The sequence below is a fragment of the Oryctolagus cuniculus genome, chromosome 20, assembly GCF_964237555.1.
Source record: "Oryctolagus cuniculus chromosome 20, mOryCun1.1, whole genome shotgun sequence".
NCBI classification, from domain to species: Eukaryota; Metazoa; Chordata; class Mammalia; order Lagomorpha; family Leporidae; genus Oryctolagus; species Oryctolagus cuniculus.
The window spans coordinates 33702549-33729952 of record NC_091451.1 but is presented as its reverse complement, the minus strand read 5'-3'; the positions used below and the strand labels follow the sequence as shown (position 1 = coordinate 33729952).

Sequence of the window (27404 nt, the reverse complement as noted above, 5' to 3'; positions counted from 1 at the left end):
GTAGCGACACTCCCCATTTGAGTATATTCTCAGAAAGTGAGGTATTTATTTAAATAAAGCATGTATAGCTCATAGTTCATTCCTTCCTCTTTGAAATATGTGTTTTGAGATCATTTTATGACAATGAAATATAGTGATAAGTTAAAAAAATGTTGATATTTAGAGTAATAAGATGGATTTGTTTAGATTAAGGGGGTAGAATTTTTTCACTTTTAATAATTCTAAGTTTACAAAACAAAAATTGTGAACCAGTGCAACAATTTCCTATATACCCCTCACTCAACTTTCCCTGTGGTTAACACCTTAAGTTAGTATATTTGTCATAATCTATAAACTATACCCAACTCCCTCTATTACAGAATAGTATTTAATTTTAATAAGCAATGTTGTAAAATGAGTTCCTAAGTCAGGTTTCTTTTAGATGGGAGTTCTTATGTGAACACTATTTTGGAACAATGACACAGACTATAACTTTTGTCACGTTTCTTTAGTAGTATGGTTCTGACCTTATTCCTTATTCTTCTTTCAAACCATTTGGTCCTGACCTCATTGCATTCCAGCAGTGCTTTTTCTTGGTTAATTTGCATTTTATATCATGAAAGTGTGTATAAACATTTGAAATATATATTACATATATGTGTGAAATTTATTTTTTAAAATTATATATTTATTTACTTGAAAGGCATTATCTACTTGAAAGTTAGAGTTACAGAGACAGTTATCTTCCATCACTGGTTTACCCCCAAATGGCAAAAATAGCCAGTGCTGGGAGAGGCTGAAGCCAGGCACCTGGAACATCATCTGGGTCTTCCACTTGGGTTGAAGGAGCCCAAGTACTTATGCTATTCTTCCCTTGCTTTCCTTTGCACATCACTGGGGAACTGGATCAGACACTGAGCAGCCAAGACTTGAACCAGTACTCATAAAGGTTGCTGGCATCACAGGTGGCAGCTGTACTCACCACAACTCCAGCCCCAGAATTTGTTTTTTATCTAGTGTGAACACTTTACTTGATCTCTCCATGGACTTTATTTATTTGTTTAGTAAATTTTGAAGTATACAAAAATAGGCAGACTAATGCAGTGAAGATATTTGTATCACCCGTCTTCAAGAACTGTGATCCTATGGCCAATTCTCTATCCACATGCCTATACAGTCCTCTTTGTTTCCTCCCCACATTATCATCTTTTTTAAGATTTTATTATTTTATTTGAGAGTTAGAGTTACAGACAGTGAGAGGGAAATACAGAGAGAAAGGTCTTCCCTCCGTTGGTTCACTCCCCAAATGGCTGCAACAGTCGGAGCTGCGCCGATCTGAAGCCAGGAGCCAGGTGCTTCTTCCTGGTCTCCTACTTGGATGCAGGGACCCAAGGACTTGGGCCACCTTCTACTGCTTTTCCAGGCCATAGTAGAGAGCTGGACTGGAAGAAGGGCAGCCGGGACTAGAATTGGCACTCACATGGGATGCTGGTGCTGCAGGCGGAGGATTAACCTACTGTGTCAGGGCGCTGGCCCCTTCCCACATTATTTTGAAGCAAGCCATAGACATTATATGATTTCTTCCATAAAATTTTTACCTCATACCTCTAAAGAATAGTGTTCTTTTTCTTTTTATCATAAGCAACACTATTATTATTCTTAAAAAGGTAATAATTCTTGATATCTTGATAGTATCAACTATCCATTATTTTATACTTTATGTGGATTAATTTAAAATTCATATATTGTAGTTGGTTAATATTTAAGACTCATCTGTAGGTTCTTGCTCTCTTTTTTTCCTTTTATTTGTTAAAGAAACGGAGCTATGTGTCTTTTAAAAATCTCTCATAGTCTGGATTTTATGATTTCATTCTTTCATTTAATGTGATCTGCTCATCCACTCTATTTCCTATTGGAAATTGGAGACAAGGTTATATTCGACTTTTTTTTTTTTTGGCAAGAGAAGTAACATATTTGTATAGTTATGAGGGAAAACAAAGTTATGTTGATCTTGGGTATATTTAATTAAGGAAAAATACTAAACCAAAGTGTAGGTTTGACTATAGCTTCATGAAGAGATTGAATATATATTTTTATTGCTGCAGTTAGTTTAATGCAATGAATTTTCCTCTGAGAACTGCTTTAGCTTTATTTCATGGGATCTGCTTGATTATCATTAATTTCTACTTTTATTGCATCATGATCATTTAGTGATGAATGTATTTAATTTTTTTTTTAATTTCCCAAGAGCTTTTTTTGACTTGGGATGTATTCTCTATCAAGGTACAGAGTTGAGTGTATAATACCTATCTTATTGATTATAATTTTTAGATATTTTATATCCAGGAAAGCAATATATTTGTAAGAAATGATTCATAAAATAAATTGGGATTAAATAACTAAAATCCAAAACAAGTCTTCACAATCATTCATTTGATGTTCTGAGCATTATTACACAAAACTATAAGGATCAGAATTTTGACATAATCTTAACTTTATTATTCAGCTTGTGTTACTATTACATGTCTTGTAAGTAATCGTTGATCTAAAAAGTATAGTCTTATTCCTAAAAGCTAATATGCTCTTATTATTGTATTAACTCTCAGTCTGTTTTCCATTTAAAATATATTATTTGTTTTTAGTTATATCGTTAGTAGCTTCCACAATCATGATAGATTTTACTCCTGTAATAATAAATATGCATTTATTCTTCAACTAATTGACTTCCTTCACATACTAGAATGAGAGAGGGACTCATTTTCTGGGACAATTTTTCAACTTTTCCTCTGTCATTATCATCATTATTATCTTATAAAACTTTATTTATTTGAGAAGCAGAGACACAGGTGGAGAAAAAGGGTTCCCATTTGCTGATTCCCTCCCCAGATGTCTGTAACTGGGCGCGGGCAAGAGCCAGGAGACAAGAATGTAATCCAGGTTATCTGTGTGAGAGGAAGGAATCCAATTATTTGAGCCATCATTGCTGCTTCCCAGTGTCTGCATTGCTGGGAATTTGGAGTCAGGAGCTGAAGCTAGGAATAGAACCCAGGTACTCCAATACGGGATAAGGGCATCTTAACTGCTAAACACCTGCCCCATGCATTATTTTTTCAAAGGAGAATTCCTTGTTGTCAGAGCCTATCTTAAGTATTGCAGGAGTTTAGCAGAATTTCTGGCCTCTAGTCAGAGGGACAGTTGAAAGTATCCAGATATTGGGGCCGGCACTGGGGCATAGTGGGTAAAGCTGCTGCTTACAGTGCCAGCATCCCATATGGGTGCTGGTTCGAGTCCTGGCTGCTCCACTTCCTATTTAGCTCTCTGGTATGGCCTGGGAAAGCAGTAGAGGCTGGCCGAAGTTCTTGGGCCCTTGCATCTGCTTGGGAGACCTGGAAGAAGCTCCTGGCTCCCAATTGGCACAGCTCCGGCTGTTGGGGCAAATGGAGGAATGAACCAGCAGATGGTCTCTCTGTCTCTCTTTTTCTCTCTCTCTGCTTCTGCTTCTGCCTCTCTGTAACTCTGACTTCCAAATAAAAAAAATATATATAAAAAATCTTAAAAAAATAAGAGAATGTGCCCAGATATTGCCACATATCATCTCTAGGGACAAAATCACTCCGGTTGAAGTTCCTTGTTGCTTTGAGATAGTGATTTCTGGTTTTCCCAAGGTATTCTTTTTATTCAAAAAAGAACCATATCTGTTCTTGCCCTTTTGGTTTGCCTGGGAATAAATGCCAAGCATTGTTTCTTTGTCCACTGGAGGCAGGATTAGGGAGTGGTGTGACTTTATACTGTAGACTCATTAGTCTTTGACCTCCTTCTTCCTACATCTATCCCAAGCTCTCTGCCTTCTCCCAGGGAGTCTGAATCTTGCTTCCGTCTTATTCTCATCATGGAGTATCCTAGGCTGTGACTTCCTCAGCTACCTCAATCTATCAACATGCTTCCATCCATTTTATGATTTTCTGAAATATTGAAACTTCTCATCCTTTGAGGATCTTCCTTCCTATTCTATGCACTGTTTTGGGGTTACCCCCTTTTGCTTTCTTTGCTGTCGTTTTGAGGACAATCAGAGACAGAAGGGTGGGAAACAGATGCTGACATTCAGTCTGCCATCTACTTGGAAGTACCCCAAAGGTTTCAAAATAGAAAACCTTGGAGAAGACTTGTATTTTTATTCACTCAACAAATATACACAGGTGCCACATTCTGGTCTTTTGTCATTTACTCCTGTGTGGGAAACACAAACCCTTTTCTGTCTGACTTCAAAAGGTGTGGGGATGTCTCCCCACCAGCAAGCAAGTCATTAATTCTGCAGCAGCAGCAGCAGACACTGGCTGGGTTTCCACTAGTCCATTTCATTCCTGACCCTGTCTTCCTGGAGATAGCTCCAGATAACACACATTGAGAGCGCAGTCTGTGACACTGCCACCACACCAGACCCAGCTGCAAGTCTGGGCCTCCAGAACTTACGACCAACCAGCTACAAATTGAGGTTTCCACGACCCCCTCCTCAGGTTTGATTAACTTGCTAGAGTAGCTCATAGAACTCAGGGAAATACTATAGGAGTTGCATTCATTGGCTTATTATGAAGGGTTGTTTTAAAGGATACAAATAAGCCACCAGGTGAGGAGATGCATAGAGTGGATGAGGTCTGGAAGGATCTCAAGCACAGGAGCTTCTGTCCCTGTGGAGTTGGGGTACATTATGCTCCTGGAACATGAGGGAATCTTTGTTCATCTTCCTGTAAGCCTTCATATGGTCAGCTGTACAGAAGCTCTCTGAATCCTATCCTGTTGGGTTTTCATGGAGACTTTATTGCATAGGCATGATCAAAGCATGGACAGCCTTGTTAAAATATGACTGCACAAAAAGTGTGAGCTACTGCTAATATATGGAGTAGGGAAACCCAGCGAGACCTGTCTGTTCACTGTTTTTCTTGGTCTCTGATGCAGCAGTCCTTCCTTGGAGGCATGGAGCAGGATCCCTTCTGAATGGGGGTTTTATGATCCATTCAGACAAAATGGATGGCCAGTTCCAAGACAGAAAGATCAGAGGAAAGATTAGGATATAGTCTTAGTTTCTATAACCAGTCTTGGGGAAGAGAAATTCTAGTTCCTATGGTCTGCTTTAGGGATAAAAAGGAAGAGAGAGAAAGAGAGACTATCTGAGACTTTTTTGAGAGGTTTACAGTACCCCAGCTTCATTTTTGTCACTTAGGCAGTAGCTACGGTTGTGAAAGTAATTAGCCAAGAACTGTGGACAAACCCTTCCATCCACATGCATTTATTGATCGATCAAGCATAACTCCTACTCTTTCTTTTTTAGGGCTCATTATCCTGGAACCCACTCAGTAAAGGAAGCAAAATTGACTGGGAAGAAGCTTTGGTCTTCTGAAGATTTTAGCACTCCAAATGATGATGTTGGTGCAGGCTGCTGGGCCCGCATATTGAATCAGAATTACGTCAATGGATATATGACTTCGTAAGTCACTAAAAATCTTTGAGTTGTTTTATTATGAAAGTGTGAAAAAATCACAAGAAGTAAAAGTGTAATAGACTTCCTTATTTTTACAACCTACATTCAATGATTGTAAACATTTTGCCTTATTAGTTTAGTCTATACTTAAAACTAAGTGTGGTTTTCTACGTGATCACAGTGTCATTTTCATACAGAAGAGCATTTGAAAATATTTCTCATATCCAGTATACATTCATATTTTCCTAATGTGATTTATGATTTTTGTTATTTATTTATTAAAAAAATTTAGTTATTTAAAAATTTGAGTGACAGAGAAAGGAAGAGATCTTCCATTCTGTGGCTCACTCCTCATATGGCTGCAGCAGCTGAGGCTGGGCCATTTTGAAACAAAAGCCCAGCACTCTAATTGGGTCTCCCATGTGGTGGCAGGGGCTCAAGCACTTGAGCTGTCAGGCACATTAGCAGGGAGCTAGATGGGAAGCTCATTCATTTATTCATTTCTTTAGAAAGAAAGATGTAATTAAACACTATGCATTTTATTTAGAAATTATTCCCTTCTAGTCTCTTTTAATCTGGGATAGTTTCCTTCATCCTCATTTTTTCTAACATTTTTCAAAAGATTGGGCCAGTAATTTTGTGGACATCCACTTCCCAGTCAGCCTAGTTGGTTCTTCAAGGGATCTCTTACCTTGTGTGATGGTTAGAAAACATAAATTCTTAAGGGAGAATGCTACTCTTTATTTCTAAAGAAAGCTTTTTTCTTAAATGCTCTGAAAATACTGTGTGATTATATTTAAATTAGCTTTCTAAAACATTGATAAATTGAACAAACTCAAAACAATTTATCTATGTACCTTTGTGATTTCAGTGCTAGTTGCACATATGTTACATCTGAACTTTTTCTTCTTCTCTTGAAAGAAAAGATGGTTATGGTGGAAAGTTTGATTTTGAGAGTAATTTGTGTTCATGGCAGAGAATTTAATAACTAAAGATTAACTACAAAGGATGAAAAACAATCACTCAAATTTTATCATCCAGAAATGACTGTCTATGCAAATTTTGGTTTATGTCCTATTTATGTTTATGTTATGTATTTTCAACACAAAATAGAGACCATACTGTAGTATAAACTGTTTAGTAAGTTGCTTTTCATTATCCATGGCATTATGAACTTTTTCTCATATGTGTGTTTCTACTTCATCATTTTTAATGCCTATGTGTATTCTGTTATGTAAAGCAGTAAAGCAGGATTTTCCACACTTGCCTTCTCTTTTTTTTTATTTTTTTTATTTTTTATTTTTATTTTTTGACAGGCAGAGTGGACAGTGAGAGAGAGAGACAGAGAGAAAGGTCTTCCTTTTGCCGTTGGTTCACCCTCCAATGGCCGCCGCGGCCGGCGCGCTGCGGCCGGCGCACCGCGCTGATCCGATGGCAGGAGCCAGGAGCCAGGTGCTTTTCCTGGTCTCCCATGGGGTGTAGGGCCCAAGCACCTGGGCCATCCTCCACTGCACTCCCTGGCCACAGCAGAGAGCTGGCCTGGAAGAGGGGCAACTGGGACAGAATCTGGCGCTCCGACCGGGACTAGAACCCGGTGTGCCGGCACCGCTAGGCGGAGGATTAGCCTAGTGAGCCGCAGCGCCGGCCCACACTTGCCTTCTCTTAAAAGTATGTGAGACACTTGTTACATTGATTCCTTGGCAGGGACCCAGGCTTCCTAAATCAGAATCTGTAGGAAAGGCTTCTGGGATGGTCTAGTCAGTGCCACGGGTGATTCTGATGCCATACAAGTTTAGGAAATACTGTTGTAGAAAATGTGTTATATCTCATTGGCTTTTTCTGTTTTCCTAGAAATGGAGGGTATTACTATTTTAATTATTTTAATTAGTAACTTTGCATAAACTGAAATAATCAACTGTATATGAGTATCTTTCTATGCAGCTATAACTATTTCCTTGGAATGTAGTATTGGGAATGAGATACCTGGATCAGAGGTATATAGATTTTTGAAGTGCATTGTACTTGTTTTTTTAAATGCTATCTGGAAAGTTTGTCTCAATTTATACTTCTATCACTAGCAGAGAGGATGCCAGGCATCTTCAAAACCATGAGCAAGATCATAAGAACTCTCAAAATGTTCACTGGAGAGTAAGGTTCGTTTTGAAAGTTGGGACTTTTACTAAGATTGCTAGGGTAAATTCTGTTTTTTTTTTTTTTTTTTTTTTTTTTTAGCTGTTAGTAACTGAGCAGTATTAAGTAGAAAATTTCCCTTTTTCTCTTGGGTTTTCTGAGAACCACCAAATCAGAATCTTAGGCTTTTGTACCTACTATGAATTGTTAGGGCCTGATCGTCTGCAAGAATAGGTCAGAAGGACCCATGAACTGATGAAGTTAGTATTTGTTGATGAAGCAGAATAACAGCCCAGACTCTGTTCTGTAGTCTTCATGTGTATTAGGACGTTTAGTCCTCACAATAATCATATGAGCTAGGTACAATCGTTATCCTCATTTTATAGATGAGCAAACTGAGGTCCAGGGAGGTTAAGTGGTGGAACCATGATTTTAACCCAGTCAGTCTGACTCTTAAGGGTTTTCATTTGTAAAACTTTGCAACAGGTCAGAATCATGTTGATAAAAATTATGTCATGAATCTGGGGCATTAAGAAGGTTGTCTGCCAAAAGGAAAGCAGGTATGGATGAAGGCTTCATTTATATTTGATTCAAATTTGCGATCTATTTGGTACTTGTAGGGCATGGTTCATCTTTTGGATGTATTGTTCAGTAAAAAAATGTGTACATCCCATATACATTAAAAAGTTATGTGGTTCACCTGTAAAATATTTAGATATATACAACAGTGGATTTTTCAAAATAGGGTGAACTTAGGTAACATATTTTCTTGTTTCGAGTGGTCATTTTATTATAGTCATCTATATAAACTCATGTAACTGTGGTAAGTTCTTTTTATTGCAGATTTTGTAGACATTTATATCTTTATTCCAAATTGTTTTGGTGTTTTTCTTTTACCAACAAATCTTTTAGAACAATTGCTTGGAATTTGGTGGCTAGTTACTATGACAATTTGCCATATGAGCGATGCGGATTGATGACTGCCCAGGAACCATGGAGTGGGCATTATATAGTGGAGTCTCCTATTTGGGTATCAGGTATGGTTTAGATTTCATCTCTCACTCTCTCTCAATTTCTCTCTAAGTGAAAAAGCAGAAAACAGAGGAGGTCATACAAATTATGTGTGTGTGTGTGAGTGTGTTTGTGCGCACACAGACTGTTTTGGGTAACTATATTGCTTTTTGTATTATATTCTTGATTATTTTAAGACCAGACTCTTAGCCAAAGGTGTGATAGGAAGCGAGACATAGGTAAAGGTGTTGAGATGGAGAGAGCAAGAAACAATACCAAAGTGTATGAAAACAAATTATATTAGTTAATAAAATGATACATTTGTAAAGATTCATTCTAATTTAGACTATCTAAAAGTTTTAAAGTTAGTTTTGGAGACATTTTAAAAATTGTATGTTAATATAGCTTTTTGGTTTGAATAGTGTGCTAATAAAATCAAAGTTAGGTGATAAATCAGGCAATTAACATAAGCCATTGAATCATTAAATTAATAAGTAAATATCAAAGTCAGGTGAACTATCATGGCTTTAGATTGTTCCATTAATATTCTGGTTTGTGTTGTTAAAAGGTAATTTTAAGAAAAAGATAAAATTATAACTCTCATGTATACAAAAATGAGCACACACTGAAGAGTGTTACTCATGTGATATGAAGGAGTCAGGCAGATGTTAGAACAAGTTCAAAGGAAAAGTCAACACAGCACAAATTTTTGTGGAGTAAAGGAATATGAGATGAATTGCAAACAGGGACAAGCTGCGTTTCTCAAAATAGTGAGGAAATCAATTAAATCCCCACCAGACAAGACATCATTTACATAGCTTAAAGCAAATGAACAGGGCTATTGATCCATTTATTTCAATTGAGACAAAACTTTTTCTACTGTATTATTCATTAGTCACAAGGGAGGTTTAGGTTCACGTAGACAATGTATGGTGTGGTATAAGTTTCTTCTGAAGGGTCATAACCATCCTAATATTATAATTTCAATGAAATAAAAATCAGTAGAATAGTATGGAAATTTTTTCCATAATTTTTTTGGTTAAAAGTTTAAGCATTTATGACCATTTTGCTTTAAAATCATGATTATAATCTTTAAAAAATCAGTTTCTTCAAAGGTAAGTTGCTTTCAGGAAAATTATGAATTCAAAGTAGACTTAATTTTAAACACATTTTGATGATTTTCTTTTTTAGTTTATGTGTCTCAGAGAGATTTGTAATCATGATATTAGTCATATAATCGTGACATTATTCTAAGCTCCTTAAATTCTTATTCAAAAGTATGGAAAATTCAATTGAACTTATAATATGTCTTGGTTGGTTAACCCTTAAATTTTAAAGTTGTTGGCCCCACATTATCTAGATAAACTAATGTGTCCTTCTATTTTCTGATTTTTGGGGGTGTGAATGGACATGGGATATTAGTACATTTTCAGGATCAATTTTACAGATTATGAATAAATATACACAGGTACTTCCAAAAGTTCATAGAAAATGTAGATCTTTTGATTCCATTTTTCCATGAACTTTTGGAAGTATTCTTGTGTATGTTGTAGAAATAATTTGCTTGAAACTATACAACTTAGTTTTTGAAATGCATTATTAACTTTTTAGCTTCTTTTTTGCTGTTATATTAGGATGTGTTGAATAGTGATGAACAAAAGTTGGGAGAGAATACCTTTATTTTGTCTTTGGGAAAAAGACCAATTAATATTCTTGAACTGACAGGTTCATTTACTTTTATCAATCATTCAAAGAGTCTTCCTGTAACTACCATTTAAGTGGATTAATTATTTAAAAATTGAAACATGAGGTTGACATATATTTTCTTCCTAAATAGAAAATAGTTTGTTAGGTTTAATCAGACTCAAAAATTTTTAAAGAAATCCTATTATCAAAATTTTTTATCTTATTTGAATCTTCTGTGCTTTTGTTTAGCCCATACTACTCAGTTTACTCAACCAGGTTGGTATTATTTGAAGACAGTTGGCCATTTAGAGAAAGGAGGAAGTTATGTAGCTCTGACTGATGGCTTAGGTAACCTCACTATCATCGTTGAAACTATGGTAAGTTTTTGTCCTTGTATTGGATTAACTCACTTTGTTTTTTTATATAGAAAACTTTTATTTAATAAATATAAATTTTATAGGTACAGCTTTAGTAATATAGTGGTTCTTCTCCCCATACACCCCCTCCCACCCCCAAACCATCCCACCTCCTACTCCCTCTCCCATCCCATTCTTCATTGAAATTCATTTTTAACTATCTTTATATACAGAAGATCAATTCTGTACTAAGTAAAGATTTCAACAGTTTGCACCCACATAGACACACAAAGTATAAAGTACTGTTTGAAAACTAGTTGTGCTGTTAATTCTCATAGTATAACATGTTAAGGACAGAGGTCCTACATGGGGAGCAAGAGCACAGTGACTCCTGTTGTTGATTTAACAATTGACACTCTTATTCATGACATCAGTGATCACCCGAGACTCTTGTCATGAGCTGCCAAGGTTGTGGAAGCCTCTTGAGTCCACAAACTCTGACATTATTTAGACAAGGCCATAATGAAAGTGGAAGTTCTCTCCTCTCTTCAGAGAAAGCTACCTCCTTCTTTGACAGTCCCTTCTTTCCGCTGGGATCTCACTCACAGAGATCTTTCATGTAGGTCATTTTTTGCCACAGTGTCTTGACTTTCCATGCCTGAAATACTCTTATGGGCTTTTTAGCCAGATCCAAATGCGTTAAGGGCTGATTTTTCACCTGAGTGCTGTTTAGGCTATTTGTCATTCTGAGTCTGCTGTATGGCCCGCTTCCCATGTCGGATCATTCTCTCCTTTTTAATTCTATCTACTGTTGTTAGCAGACACTTGGTCTTATTTATGTGATCCCTTTGACAATTATTCCTATATATATGATCAGTTACACACTTAAAATGATCACTTTAACTAGTACCACCCAGCTTAATGGGATTTGGAGTCCCATGGCAAATTTTTAGCTTTACCCTTAGGGGTAAGTCCGTGGGAATGTGTGCTGAACTGTACATTTTCTCCCTCTTTTATTCCCACTCTTATTTTTTACTGGGTTCAATTTTCAATAGGATTTAAACACCTATGAATAATTTTGTGTTAAGAGTTCTCCCTCTTTTATTCCCACTCTTATTTTTTACTGGGAATAATTTTCAATAGGATTTAAACACCTGTGAATAATTCTGTGTTAAGAGTTCAACCAATGGTATTAAGTAAAAAAGAAAATAGTGGGGCTGGTGCCGTGGCTCACTTGGTTAATCCTCCTCTTGTGGTACCAGCATCCCAAATGGGTGCTGGGTTCTAGTCCCAGGTTGCTCCTCTTCCAGTCCAGCTCTCTGCTGTGACCTGGGAAGGCAGTGGAGGATGGCCCAAGTGCTTGGGCCCCTGCACCCACATGGGAGACCAGGGAGGAAGCACATGGCTCCGGCTTCAGATCAGCGTAGTTCTGGCCGTAGCGGCCTTTTGGTGGGTGAACCAATGGAAGGAAGACCTTTCTGTCTCTCTCACTGTCTAACTCTGTCAAATAAATAAAAAAAGAAAAAGAAAATAGTAAAAAAATAAAGAAAGAAAAATAATAAGCTGTTCCTCAACAGGACAAGGGCTGATGAAGTCTTTGCGTCTCACAGTGTCAATTTCTCTTCTACAGGTTTTCTGTTAGGTACTCAGTTAGTTGTCACAGACCAGGGAGAACATATGGTATTTGTCCCTTTGGGACTGGCTTATTTCACTAAGTATGATGTTTTCCAGATTCATCCATTTTGTTGCAAATGACCGGATTTTATTTTTTCTTTTACCACTGTGTAGTATTCCATAGAGTACATATCCCATAATTCCTTTACCCAGTCTTCCATTGATGGGAACTTAGGTTGATTCCATGTCTTTGCTATTGTGCATTGAGCTGCAATAAACATGGAGGTGCAAATAGCTCTTTTATTTGCCAATTTCATTTCCTTTGGGTAAATTCCAAGAAGTGGGATGTCTGGGTTGTATGGTAGGACTATATTCAGGTTTCTGAGGTATCTCCAAACTGTCTTCCATAGAACTCACTTCTTTAGTACTTAGAAAAACACATGGTATAAAATTGAACACCTTTTTTTCCCTTCACACATACATATATAAACATACTGAGACATGCTAAGATGTTATAACTTAAAATTGTGGCCTTGAGTCAGTACATTATAGCAGTATGACTGACTAGTTTATATAAAGTTATTAGCTCTCAAATTAAAGTTACCTGTTTACTAATATTTGTGGAAGAGTCCTTTAAGACTTTCTCTTGCCCTGCCATGTAATCTAAAGGAGATAGAGGCTTTTTTCCTTTACCAGCCTCAGATGGTTACTTTTGGGCATCTTTGAGTTTATTGAGAGCAGAAGGCCTGAAGTTCAAGTGACTGAAGGGGCTGGTGTGGTAAGGAAGAGGTCTGGCAGGGATGGATAGGTAATGGAGGAGGTAGTGACTTGAAAAGGGACATATTAAGGATTAAAGGGAACCAAATGGAAATATCAAAGGAATCAAGTGGAAAAGAAACACGTCTTAAAAGTGCCAGACTGTAGAGATCATAAAGAAGCCAATGATATTCTAACAGAAATGAAGTAGACAGAGTTGGTGGAGCATATAGAACAGGAGTATAAAAAAAAGGGTTTCAGTAATACTGAGATGTTTGTATGAGAGAAGCAGGCCATTAAAATATATATAATTGGAGAATATACTCCAAAAAGTTCATGGAAAAAGGAATTAAAAAATAAATGAATTTTGGGACAAAATTTTGTATCCATGTGTAAATTTTTTAAATAATTAATTTATTTGAAAGGAAGATTTACAGAAGGATAGAGATCTTCCACCTGCTGGTTCCCCAAATAGCTGGAAGATCTGGGGCTTGGTCAGGCTGAAGCCAGGAGCCTGGAACTACATCTGGGAGGGTGGCAAGGACACAAGTGCTTGAGCCATCTTCTGCTGCCTTCCCAGGCACATTAGCGGAGAGCTAGGTTGGAAGTGGAGCAGCCAGGACTTGAACCAGCACTCATATGAGATGCTGGCAATGTATGCATTAGTTCAACTGGCTGTACCACAACACCAGCTCCAAGTTTTTATTTTATTTTATTTTATTTTATTTTATTTTATTTTATTTATTTGACAGGTAGAGTTACAGACAGTGAGAGAGAAACAGAGAGAAAGGTCTTACTTCCGTTGGTTCGCTCCCCAAATGCCTGCCGCGGCCGATGCTGTGCGCTGATCCGAAACCAGGAGCCACGTGCTTCTTCCTGGTCTCTCACGCGAGTGCAGGCGCCCAAACACTTAGTCCATCCTCCGCTGCCCTCCGGGGCCACAGCAGAGAGCTGGACTGGAAGAGGAGCAATCGGGACTAGAACCCGGTGCCCAGATGAGATGCTGGCGCCGCAGGCGGAGGATTAACCAAGTGAGTCACAGCGCCGGCCCAGGTTTTTTGTCATAATACAGATTTCCCATGAATTTTCTGAAGACCCGTTTTTGTATAAGAAACCATTGCCTCATCAAAAGTCATGGAGATTTACACCTATGTTTTCTAGGAGTTTTATAGTTTTACATCTTACATTTGGGTCTTTGTTCAATTTTATTTCTTAATGTGAGGTTATGTATGTGTCCACCTTCATTCATTTGTACGTGGGTATCCAGTTGTCCATGCATCATTTGTTGAAAAGGCTATTTTTTCAAATTGAACTGTTTTGACAATTGGCAATAACTTTGAGGGTTTATTTCTGTTATCTCACTGCTATTCCATTGGCCTAATATGTTGATCCTTATATGAGCATTATGCTGTCATAATTACTGTAGCTCTGTGGTAAATTTTGAAGTTAGAAAGTGTGAGTCCTCCTACTTTGTTCTTTTTCAAGGTTGTTTGATTACTTGTTGTGGGTCTTTTATGTTTCCATTTGAATTTTAGAATCAGCTTGTCACTCTCTGCAAAGGGGCCTACTAGGGATTATGCTTAATCTGTAGATTAATTTGAGGAGTATTGCCATTATAAAATATTAAATTTTCCAGTCCATTAATATTGGATAGCTTACCATTCATTGTATCTTATTTTTTTCCGATGATGTCTTATGGTTTTCAATGTACTAATATTATACTTCTTTTTGTTAAAGTTATTATTTATAGTTTTTTTTAGATTTTATTTATTTTATTTGAGCGTTAGAGTTACAGTTAGGGAAAGAGAGAAAGGTCTTCCTTCCATTGGTTCACTCCCTAAATGGTCACAATGGCCGAGCTGCACCAATCCAAAGCCAGGAGCCAGGCGCTTCTTCCTGGTCTCCCATATGGGTGCAGGGGCCCAAGAACTTGGGTCATCTTCTCTGCTTTCCCAGACCTAGCAGAGAGCTGGACTGGAAGTGGAGCAGCCGGGACTAGAACCAGCGCCCGTATGGGATACCAACGCCGTAGGCAGAGAATTAACCTACTGCACCATGGCACCAGCCCCGATAGGTGATTTTTGATGTTAATGTAAATGAATTTTTTTCTTAATTTCATTTTTGGATTTTTCATTCAAGAGTGTAGAAATACTATTATACAAACCTGCTTTACTTATTTAATATCGTTAATAGTTTTTAGTAAATTCCTAGAGGATTTTCTAGTTTTTACAAGATTATATGATCTGTAAATAGAGATGGTTTTACTTTTTCCTTTCCGATCTAGATGCCTTTCATTTCTTTTCCTTATCTAATTGTCTTGCTAGTACCTCTAGTACAATATTAAACAGAAATAGTGAGAGTGTAATCCAAATCATTGTTTTGTTTCTGATCTTACGGATGCACTTTTAGTGTTTCACCATTAATTTTAATGTTACTTGTGGTTACTGTGTGTTTTTTGTTTGTTTTTGGTAGTTGGTAAAATTTAAAGTTGAGGAATTTGCCTTCTATTCCTAGTTTATTGAGTGTTTTTGTCTGAAGTGTATTAGATTTTGTCAAATACTTTCTGAATCTATCGATATGATCGTGTGGTTTTTGCCTTTTTTCCCTATTTATATGGTATATGATATGGACTGATTTTTGTTGGCTGAACCAACCTTGCATTCCTAAAGTGAATCCTACTTTGTTTTCACATAAAATCCTTTTTGTTTGTTGCTGGACTTTTTGTTGTTGTTGGAGATTTTTGTGTCTATATCCATAAGAAATATTGATCTGTGGTTTTCTTGTGATTTCTTTGCCTAGTTTTGCTATCATGGTAATATTGATCTTACAGAATGATTTGTGAAATTTTCTTTGAAGAATGTGTGGAGGATTAATTCTTTCAGTCTTTTGTAGAATTCCTCTGTGAAGCTATGTGATCCTGAGTTTCCCTTCAGGAAAGTTTTGGTTTACTTCTTTAAGGTCTATTCATTATAGGTCTATTCATATTTCATATTACTTCTTCAGTAGATTGGTAGTTTGGAATTTCCTACAAATTTATCTTTTTTATCTATCATTCCTAATTTATCTGCATATAATTGTTCATAGTATTCTCTTTTTTATTTACATTAGGTTGGTAGAAAATGTTCCTATTTCATTCCTACTTTTAGTAATCTGAGTCTTCTCTCTTTTTTTCTTGGTTAGACAACCACAGCAATTGTTTTAAACTTTTGTTTTTGTTATTTTTTTCTATTTTTCACTCTAGTATTTCTTTTCTTCTGTTTATTTTGGGTTTAGTTTGCTTTTTTAAGAAATTTTTATGTTTTTGTTTAAACATTATTTATTTATTCGAAAGGCAGAGTTACAGACAGGCAGAGGGAGAGAGAGATAGAGAGAGAGAGAGAGAGACAGAGACAGAGACAGAGACAGATAGGGACAGGTCTTCCATCTGCTAGTTCACTCCCCAAATGGCTGCAATGACCAGAGCTGAGCCAATCTGAAGTCAGGAGCCAGGAGCTTCTTCTAGGTCTCACATGCAGGTATGGGGGCCCAAGGACTTGGGCCATATTCTACTGCTTTCCGAGGCCATAGCAGAGAGTTGGATCACAAGTGGAGCAGCTGGGACTTGAACTGGTGCCCATATGGGATGCTGGCACTGCAAGTGGTGGCTTTACCTGCTATGCCACAGCCCTGGCCCCTTTTTTTTCATTTTTATGTCTGTTTAGTCTGCCATTATTTGAGCCATTACCACTTTCTTGTTTTTCCTTTTAGTAGGATATTTGTTTTGACTCTCTTTACTTTCAGTTTATTTTTATATTTTTGAATCTAAAGTTTGTCACCTTTCAATAGCAAAAAGTTGGATATTGGTCTTGTATTTAGTTTGAATTTGTGAATGGTTTAATCTAATCACACTTAATATAATATTGATATAGCTTGATTCACATCTATGACTTTTTTTCTTTATGTGTCATGTTTTTTTCTTCCAACTTTACTGTTCTTTTTTGCATAAGTGAATGTAAAATGTAACATTTTAATTCCTTTAACTATTTTTTTCACTATATTCTTGTGAGTTATTTCTTTACTGGTGGTTTTGAAGCTTACCATACATGTCTGAAATATCAGAATCACTTCAGAGTTAAACTAACTGGATTCCAGTGAGATATAGAAGCAGTATCATATATTACACTATTCTCTTACCCCCTTTTTGTTCTATTATTGTCATATACATCACACCTCTATCTTATAAATCTAACATTGTTATAATTATTGCTCTGTATATAAATTTATGTTCTTTTAGAAAGCTGAGAGAAGAAAAAACTATTTATAGTGTTTATTCTGTTAATCTTATTTACCATTTTTTTGTTCTTTTCATTTTCTATGGATTTTAATTGTCATCTTGTGTCATTTCTTTACTTTAAATACAGCTTTTCTTCTACCTGGCTTTTTTGTGCTGTTATTGGTAGTATTGTATCTTTGTTTTTTGTAAGTCTGAAACACAATTATGTACATGTTGTCTCTTAAAGTACTTTTAAAATCAGTTATGTGAAAAATAGGAGTATGCGTTTTTGCTGTCTTTTATGATTACATGGTTAACATTGCTAGTAATTTTTGTGTGGATATGAATTACTGTCTGGGGTCATGTGCTTTTAACTTTGGGTACTTCTTTTAGTATTTTGTGAAAGCTGCTTCTGCTATCAACAAATTCAACTTTTGTTTATTTGAGAATATCCTCATTTCGCCTTTATATTTTGAAAGGTAGTTTTGATGAATATAGGATTCTTGGTTGACAGTCTTTCTCTGTCAGCACTTTAAACATGTTATCCTCCCTTGTTTTGGGTGATAAATCAACTCTAAATATTATTAATATGTCTTTGTAAGAGATGAAGTCATTTTTTTCTCTTGCTGCTTTCAAGATTTTTTTTCTTTTCTTTGATTTTCAGCATTTTTACTATGATATGGCAATGTGCAGATCTCTTTGCCTTTACTTTAGGAGTTTTTTTTTTAAGCTTCATGGCTTTATAGATTACTTTTTTTCATGAAATCTATGGAATTTCTACCTGTTATTTCATTGAGTATCTTTATTTTTCATTTGACCCATGGACTATTTAAAAACTTGTAGTGGGGGTGGGAGGTGGGTATGGGGGGAAGAACCACTATATTCCTAAAGCTGTATCTATGAAATTTATATTTATTAAATAAAAGCTTAAAATTTTTAAAAAAATTAAAAATGAAAACTTTTGTTTTCAGTTTTTGGAAATTTCCAGAGGTTCTTCTGTTATTTGTTTTTTATTTAATTCTATATGGTCTGTCAGGGTTGTATGATTAAATCTTTTGAATTTATTAATACTTCTTTTATTGATAAGAATATGGTGTACCTTGTGTGCTTGGAAAGAGAGTATTTTCTGTTGAGACTGGACAGAGTGATCTGTAAATGTCAGTCAAAGCAAGTTACGTGTCCATGCTGACTTTCTGTCTTATTATACTATTGTTATGGCATAGGCTCCCAGCTGTATTTATTCCAGGTTCTCACTTCCCCATGAGGTAAGAATTTAAAGCAGAGACATAGATAAAGTGAAAGCATGGGAGCAGGATTTATTTAAAGGGAGAGAGATGGAGAAGGTAGAAATTCGTATATGAATGTGGGCAGCCCCAAGAGGAGAGACATGCCATGAGAAGGATCTGCCCATACAGAGAGAAATGCTCCCCTCCCCAGTTTAGTTGCCCCCTTTATTGGGTAGGAGATGATATCTTAATCAAATATGCAAATGGGATGGAGTTTGGGCAGGATTCTCGGGAAAGTTTTCATGGTATCTCCAGGTGCAGCTTAATGTACGTGGGCTCGTCATGGCATCTTCTTCATGATGGAAGAGACTCAGGTGCATCATAGGAAGGTGTGTGTGTGACAAATTTGGCCTGCAAGGGGATAGAGTTAAGAATGAAGGGCTACAAGACACAGAGACTGCTGGAAACTCCCCAGCTCTTTTGTTTCTGACTCCCTGCCTATCAATGATTCGAAGTGGAATAGTAAAATGTCTAATTATGATTACATGTTTTTTATTGTCTACAAAGCCTGGTACAGAACCTTGTATTATAAATGCTCTGTGATTGTTGAACTCTCTAAAGTAGGAATTTTGTCTCATATTTCTTTTGATCCCAGTTCATAGTAGTAACTATGAATGAGAACTATTTGTTATACATATTTAGCTAACCTTATTGAGTATGTATTTGAAAGTTATACTCATATTTAGATATGATGCTTTTACATTTTATTTGATGGATTTTACTTGGAAAATAATTATAATAAAGAGTAACCTGTGTGTACCATAAATGTTATCTGGAATTTAGGTATGAATCCAAAGCTTGAGTCAGTTAAAATGCTATTGTTGACTAGGCACATACAAAAACACATTCAATAAAAGTTACATTTAACAAAAGGCTTCTAAAATTCAAAATAATCCTGTATTTGTTACATTACATATTACATTTCTATTAATATTCAAAAATTTATTTACTTATTTATTTATTTTGAGGGAGAGAGACAAACAGAGAGATGAAAGGGACGTATCCCAACCACTGGTTTATTCCCTAAAAGCCTGCAATAGCTGGGGCTGAACCAGGCTGAAACCAGAAACTAGGAATTCACTCCAGGTCTCCCATGTGAGTGGCAGGGGCTCAAGTACTCTGCTGTCTCCCAGGATGTACATAGTGGGAAAACTTGATTGGAAATGGAGTAGTAGCCAAGACTGGAATCCAGGCACTCCTGTATGGGGTGTGGGTGTCCCAAGTGGTAACTTAATCTTTTTGCCACACATCCACCCTCATTTCTATTAATCTTAGGGCATTAACTATTTAATTTTTACCCCCATGAAAACAGCATGTACATCATTTGGATAACTTAGGTAATTTTTTGTCTCCTCAGAGTCGTAGACAATCTGAATGTATACGACCAATTCTTCCTTATTTCAACGTGTCCAAACAATTTGCTACCTTTTTTCTTAAGGGATCTTTTGTAAGTAAACATCTGACTTTCATTGTGCTTTGATTTGAGAACTTATGTATCCTATTGAAGGTTAGCCATTCTTAAGTGAAGTCTTATGTTATGAAATATTAGCAGTTTGCATATGAATGGACAAGTGCCCTGTTGTCTTCCATTTCTTGATTGTTTTAATCAAACAGGTCATAAGCCAGTAGGAGGCAATGCTCTCTGTGGCTTTGGGGAACACTTGGAGCTTCTAAGAAAGTTTTTATTGATGGGTAGCCCTCCACTGTGTGGTGAAGGAACTTCCAAGCATTGATCTTTTCAGTTCTCTACACCAAAAAACAAAACAAAAGGCACCGGATTCTTGCTATTTCTACCTGTTATTATATTTGAATTGAGAAAACACAATGCCTTTTCTGGCTACTAATGGTGAAAGAATTATTTTTTAATGCCAGGAAAATTTTAAAAAATGTTTTCAACAGATACAATAATGAGTTTTAGCGCAAATACACTAAAATATTTTTTAACATTTGCCAAGATTCTTTGCTGTTTATTTGAAATACAGTATGTTACCATTTAAAATTTGAGGTGGATCTTTTGCTAAGTAGAAATGGAGTGCATATTGCCATTAGTGTATTCTCACTGATCCTGATTTTAGAAATCCTCAGAGGGTCCTATGAATTACTCAATGTTGCTTTTTTGTGTTTTCTCCCCAGAGTGAAATACCAGAGCTACAGGTGTGGTATACTAAACTTGGAAAATCATCTGAGAGATATCTTTTCAAACAACTGGATTCACTATGGGTAGTTTTAAAATAAGTTCCCATATTGCAACAGTAAAACTCCATCTAAGTCTCCTATGTGGGTGGCAGGGACTCAGGTGCTTAAGCCATTATCTGCTGCTTCACAGGCACATTAACAGGGAGCTAGGTTGAAAGTGGAGCAGCTGGGACTTGAACTGGCACTCCAGTAAGGGATGTGGGAATCTCAAGTGGTGGTTTTACCTGCTTGTGCCACAACAACTGCCTCAAAAATTTTAACATTGTAATTTATAGCTGAAGCATAATAAAGTTGTCCCCAACTGTGTGTTTTTCTTTTCTAGAACTTCTTTTGAAGGCAGTACAGAAGTTTTTAGGGGTGTTTTTCTCTCAGTACTAGCTTATCTTGGTGCATGGTATTGCCATCATTTGGCTATCCCACTCAGATTCAAGCCTCATTCCAGACTCTGTATTACTCACGCATCCTCTGTATCACATCGATGATGGGGTACAGAAGATGCTTCTGTCATCCATGGATTTCTCTTACTCATTCCTCAGTCTTCATCCCCACTCGTACTGCCTGTCTCAGTTTTTCTTTGTTGCTCTCCTAGGTTCCAGAAACTTCCTCCTGTTTCCCGGCCTTCCACCTGGCTGCCCACCACACTGGTACCAGAGCAGTGTGTCTGAAATGCAGAACTGGATTTTGTCAGTACCTTGCTCAGGGTGCCTCAGTGGATTGCTTTCCTTCCTAGACCCATGCCCTACTACCTGGCCTCTCCTCACAGACTCATCTTACATTTTCAAAGCATGGCAGGCCTGCTTGCTTAACTCTGTGACTTTGCACATGCCCTGTCCTCCCCTAGAATGGCTTCTCCTGGTACCTTTTTCTCTTTCAAGATTCAGCTTAGGCATCATTTCCTCTGAGGCTGTCTCCACCTTCTTAGTGCATAACCATCTAGGATTATGTGCCTGTCGAATTAAACACTTTTTCTTCTCCATTAGATACCTTGAGGATTGGGCTCTGCCTTTTTTGGTTTTATAGTTCTCGTGTCTACAACAGTGCTTAGCACATGGTGGTTTCTCAGGAAAGGTTTCTGAGAATGAATTGGCTTAAGCAAGCACATTATTCCACCTAATTGATACAAATCTGCCATTTTTCTTATAATAATTAATGTTCTTATAATCAGCTACTACTATATATATTAAGTTCTAAAAAAAGAAGTCTCTATTTTTTGTATAACAAGTTGTTAGCAATGACATAATGAGATTAACTTTTCCCACTAGAAAGGAGAGTATCATTTGTGGTTATTCCTGAGCCAGAATACGGTATTAGGTATTTCATAGATCTAAACATTAATTTGTTATTAAAGCAAAGATATGATTAAAAAAACCTTTAATTCAAAGAAGAAAATAAAATCTCAGTTTTTTATGTAATGGACATAAATCTAATGCCTACTTTAATTCTGAAAGGTATTTCAGTGTTTTCAGAGGTTTACATTTAGCATAAAACAACTATGACATAGGATAGGGAGTGTTTCCTGTTGGTTACACACTGAGCTCAACAATATCTGATTTATAACCAGTATCTGGTTAAATCTTCACAGCAGTCCTGTGAGGTTGTAGATGAAGAGATTGTGATTTACATAAATTAAGTTGCTAAATCATAAATTTGACATAAACTTAACTTGTTCATTGGGCTATGTATTGAATGTATAATGAGCAGAATTTTTCTTTCTCAATTGTAAAACATTTTATGTGTTTAATACCTAAGTCAACAGTGAAGTTTTATGGATTTTTGTACCTTACTAAAATCCCAAAGCAGGAATAAGCAGGTTTCTTATTTGTATGTATTGATATACATAGGTTTTAAAAAGCTAATGGTGTAAGGGGGGAAAAATAGGCTCATAGAAATAGTTTTGGGTATCTAGTTTTTTTTTTTTTCCCTCTGTGAAGTGAAATTCTTTAGAAATCCAAATATAGTTTTGTAAAGTCTTCACTCAAGACAAAAAGATTCTAAGGGCCTTATTATTGGTCAGTGCCTTTTGCAAGTGTTTAAGAAGTTCTAAGAGAAATGAGTTGAGCTTTTCCTTAAGCCTAGTGTTTTGAAAGCTATTTTGTTCGAATGAGTGCTAGCACCTGGCCCTAAATGTAGTGGTGCTGTCTTTTTCAGCTCCGCGACAGTGATGGCAAATTCACACTGGAACTTCAAGAGGATGAGCTGTTCACACTCACCACTCTCACCACAGGTCGCAAAGGCAGCTACCCACTGCCTCCAAAATCCCAGCCCTTCCCATGCACCTACACGGATGATTTCGATGATGGTAAGTATTTTTCACTTAAAACATAACTTGATCTCTATTTTTAGCAGTCGTAGGTTGATTTCTACCTGTCAAATTAAATGTGTGATGGAGTGGTTGTCAAAAAGCACATTCGTTTAGCTCTCAGATCTCTAGGTATAGGTAAATCTCAACTTAAAGAACCTGTATTTTTAGTGCCAGGAAAAATGTAGAGATCATTGTCAGAATGAAAGTTCTAATTCTAACTTGGTAAAACTTAAGATTTGTGACTTTGCTATTTCCTGGTAGCCATTCTTGGCATCTTCCTTTTGTTTGGAGGTTAAAGCTCATTTGTTTCTGGCTTTCCATGGTGCTGGTGAAGCAGGTACTTATGGGAACTTCTGCTCTCCTCAGATAACACAGCTCATTATGTAGCCTCTAGCTGCGCAGGGGAGTTTACACGAATACTAGAACTCTCCTGGTGTTACAGGGGGATCTGCCCTAAAACTGTTAGAAAAGCTTTGGATTATGGATAATTTGGGAAAACTGGAAAAAATTAGAAGATGTATTATATTCCTTTTTTTTAAAAAAAAAGATTTATTTATTTGAAAGGCAAAGTTACAGAGAGGCAGAGGCAGAGAGAGAGAGAGAAAGTCTTCAATATGCTGGTTCACTCCCTAAATGGCCACTATGGCTGGAGCTGGGCTGATACGAAGCCAGGATTCAGGAGCTTCTTCTAGGTTTCCCATGTGGGTGCAGGGGCCCAAGGACTTGGGCCATCTCCTGCTTTTCCAGGCCATAGTAGAGAGCTGGGTTGGAAGAAGAGCAGCTGGGACTTGAACTGGCACCCACCCTAACCCTAACCCTAACCCTAACCCTAACCCTAACCCTAACCCTAACCGCAGGTAGCAGCTTTACCCACTATGCCTCAGTGCTGGCCCCTATATGTTCTATTCTTAGGTCATTCAGTTAGCAACAAAATTTGTTGACAGTAGGTGTTGTGTAGGCTTGTGGGTCTTGCAGACAGATGGATGGCTCCATTATCTGTTCCTAAAACCAGTAATTGTGGAAAAATGAAAGGGTGGGAACTGGCTTCACTAGAGAGTATCTTGAACCTCTTGTTGGCTGCATGGTTGTTCCTTCAGAAATGGAGACTCCCACTGTTAGCGGAGATGGCTGGAATAGAGGTTCTTATCTTCCAGTAAGAAAAGAATTTCAGATGTGAGGCAGAGAGTAGTGATAAGCAAGGTAGCAAAGTTTAATGAGTTAGTGTACCCATCAGAAGAGATAGGCACCTCTCCAGACAAGTCTGAGAGAGGGTATTCAGTCATTCAGACTGGGTAAACCAATTTACAAACTTTAATAGAGAGAATACACTTGTCAGGCCAGGTGGGCATCTCAGCAAAGAACTGAGACCCTGGTTTGCATTCAGGCTGGGGTTTATTAAGGGAATGGGATCCAGTTCTTCCTGCTGTTTCTCCTGCTCCCCCCCCCCCCGCCCCCCACTTTTCCAGGACAAAGGGTTTCTTGGGTATGAAATTGGTGAAATTCCTCCTAAGGTTTTATTACCCAATGCTGTTAGACTGGATAACCTGCTTGGCACTGGGCAAAGAGCATTTCCAGGGGTGTTTTTCTTGAGTGGTGGAGAGGTTGGGAACACCTATAAAGTTATTGGGATATGAGCAGGAGTTTGTAGTGTAAAATACTGGGCTGCTTCCAAGGTATGCTTCTGAGGCTGATACATTCCTTTCTGCAAGTGCTTTGCTTTTCTTAGGCCCCTTCACACACAAAGGCTTATTTCTGTCTTCTTACCCAGCACTACCACCCCTTCCAGTTACTGCTGTAGGGTCCCAGCTCATTTCCTGGGAAATGATCTTCCAGTTGACTGGAGTATAAGGCCCCTTGGCATGTATACTAGAGTCTTCTCAACTATTTGGGCAACATAGACAACAGTGAGCCTCAGGGGAACTTGATGGTTTGTTTTCCTAAAACTCTTTGAAATGATCTCTTAGATGAGTCCATTAATTTTGCTCCACACAAATCTCCCAGAAATCTGTGGCTCAACTGGCAAAGTTAACAGGACAGCTTCAGTGGATGAAGTGTCTGTGTGGGATATGGTACAGCTAACAACACGGAAAGACTTCTGCTGACACGAGAACATTCTTCTGTGACCTGAAGACTGAGGCAGTTCTAAACCTTCAAATCTAAAATGCCATACTTTTATTGGCCATAAAATGAAGCTAAAAATTAAAGTTAAAAACTATAAGCCAGGCTTTGGAACATCATAATGGAGTTCTTAATGTCTCAAATGAGGTAATGAATATGAACACACTTGGAAAAGCATGAAGTAGAAATGGCTGTAAAATATTATGACTAAAATTGTTCTTTTATAGACTTCATTACTATAATTTAATTTAATAAAATTGGAAGAGGATTGATAGCTTAGGTCCCAAACTGGTTTGGTACATTTTAGAAGCAGAAGATAATTTATAAATTCTGTACTTGATAAGGTGCCTTTTCCAGTGTTCTCTGAGTTTATGATTATGAGCAGTAATTTGGATCCTTTTTTGACAAATACTCACATTAGAAATAACAAAATAATTCACCTTGCTAGGTGCTATCTTATGTACATGTTTTGTACATTTTCTCATTCAATTCTGCTGTCCTCTTGCCCGCCTGGAAATGAGGAAACTTAAGGTGCATGATAGTTAAATAGCTTTCCCAGGTGACAGACTGAGCTAGCATTTAAATCTAGCTTTGACCTACCCCAATACTAATAATCTAATGCATGTAATAAATATTACACAGAATCTATATCTCAAACCCATCAGCTTGATATTTAATAATGACAATATTAAAAAGTCATTGTCTCTTTATTAAAGACTTAAACCCTGAACTTTGGTTATAAGTAATATTTACTTATTTAAAAATGTTCCAAGGGTGTATTGAATATCTCATAAAATGTCAGAGGGGAGAGATTCTGAAAGGATTTGATACTAAACAGAGGACTCATTATGTTCCAAACAGATTATCCATATTTTAGCGAAGCTCCAAATTTTGCTGATCAGACTGGTGTATTTGAATATTATACCAATATTGAAGATTCTGGAGAGCATCGCTTCACACTACGCCAGGTTCTAAATCAACGACCCATTACTTGGGCTGCTGATGCATCCAACACCATCAGTATCATAGGCGATTACAAATGGTATGTAAGATTGGTATCTTTGGTGTGGATTTGGCTGAGATAATTTGTAGTGTTGTTGAGTCCTTCTGAAGCAAAGATTTCAGTGGATCTCCTTGTCCAAGACTGCAGGTGTGTAGTAATTGTTGAATATCGTGGTGGCCACAAATCAGGAAATTGTTTTGCTGCCCCTGGAAATATGAAAGGAAAAGCTACCTTAAACCCAGACTCTGATCCTCCTACTGTATGCTCACAACACCAATCACTTCTGTGATCTCAAAAGCTATGGGGATTTCTCCCCACCAGCAAGCAATCCATCAGTTCTGCAGTGGATCCTAGCTGGGTGCCCTCTAATTCAGTTTGACGTTGACACTGTTTACCTGGAGATAGTGTTCCACAGGTTTAGGGCTCAGTCTCCAAGACTCCCTCCCTGCTTTAGATGCTATTCTCAAACCCTTGGTGGTTTTATCTGTGATTCCCACGACCCCATCTTGGGTTCCACAACACCTCCTTGGATTCCGTTAATTTGCTTGAAAAGTTCACAGAACTTGGGGAAATGCTTACTCATTTACTGGCTTATTACAAAAGATATTTCAAAGGGTACAGTTGTAGAGATTTTTAGGGTCAGGTATAGGAAAAGGGCACCACATCTCTAGAAGCTCTCGGAACTCTTTAGGAGTTTTTTTGAGACTTCACTGCCTAGGCGTGATGGCGAAAGGACTGGGTAGGGAAACTTAGCCAGGCTGGTGTGTTCAGCTTCTTTAGTTGTCCTTCCTCCAGGGTGTGGAGCAAGTCCCCTCTGGAATAAGCAGGGACTTAGGAGCTACTTATTGCATTTACTTGGCTTGCCCTGGGGAGAGAGTTGTGAGCCAGGAACTATGGGCAGGTACCAATATATTGTATATATAGTATCGTTTCCTCAGATTTTCCAAATTAAATACTCCAATACTCATTATTGCAGGAGAAGTTTGATTTTAATATAAAAATTGAAGACTTTTGGATTCAACTATAATATTTACTTATAAATAGACTGATTTGCATGTTTTCCTTTTCTGATTTATTGGATGGTTAATTTCTTGATATATGGCTGCCCTCTGCTGGATCAATAATAAAATTACACTGTCTTAGCTTTTGCAGAAAATCTGTTTACCTCTTGACAGTAGATGGCAATAGTAAAAAGTAAATCAGCTTTAGTTAGCTTGTGACTTCAATTCCTCCCTTTTT

At 37.2% G+C, this 27404-nt stretch overlaps 1 protein-coding gene across 8 annotated transcripts in view; it reads left to right on the top strand.

Moving 5' to 3' along the window:
- The window catches only part of GALC (galactosylceramidase), a 63671-nt gene that overhangs the window by 25994 nt on the left and 10273 nt on the right, over positions 1–27404 (top strand). For 7 of the 8 annotated variants that reach the window (XM_070065475.1, XM_002719689.5, XM_070065477.1 and 4 more), the window contains 7 exons: positions 5306–5461; positions 8498–8622; positions 10532–10659; positions 19904–19993; positions 20680–20766; positions 22891–23041; positions 26024–26204. In XM_070065475.1, the coding sequence (XP_069921576.1) occupies positions 5306–5461; positions 8498–8622; positions 10532–10659; positions 19904–19993; positions 20680–20766; positions 22891–23041; positions 26024–26204 (918 nt within the window). The remainder of the gene's footprint in view (positions 1–5305; positions 5462–8497; positions 8623–10531; positions 10660–19903; positions 19994–20679; positions 20767–22890; positions 23042–26023; positions 26205–27404) is intronic. The other variant, XM_070065476.1, reaches the window with a different exon arrangement.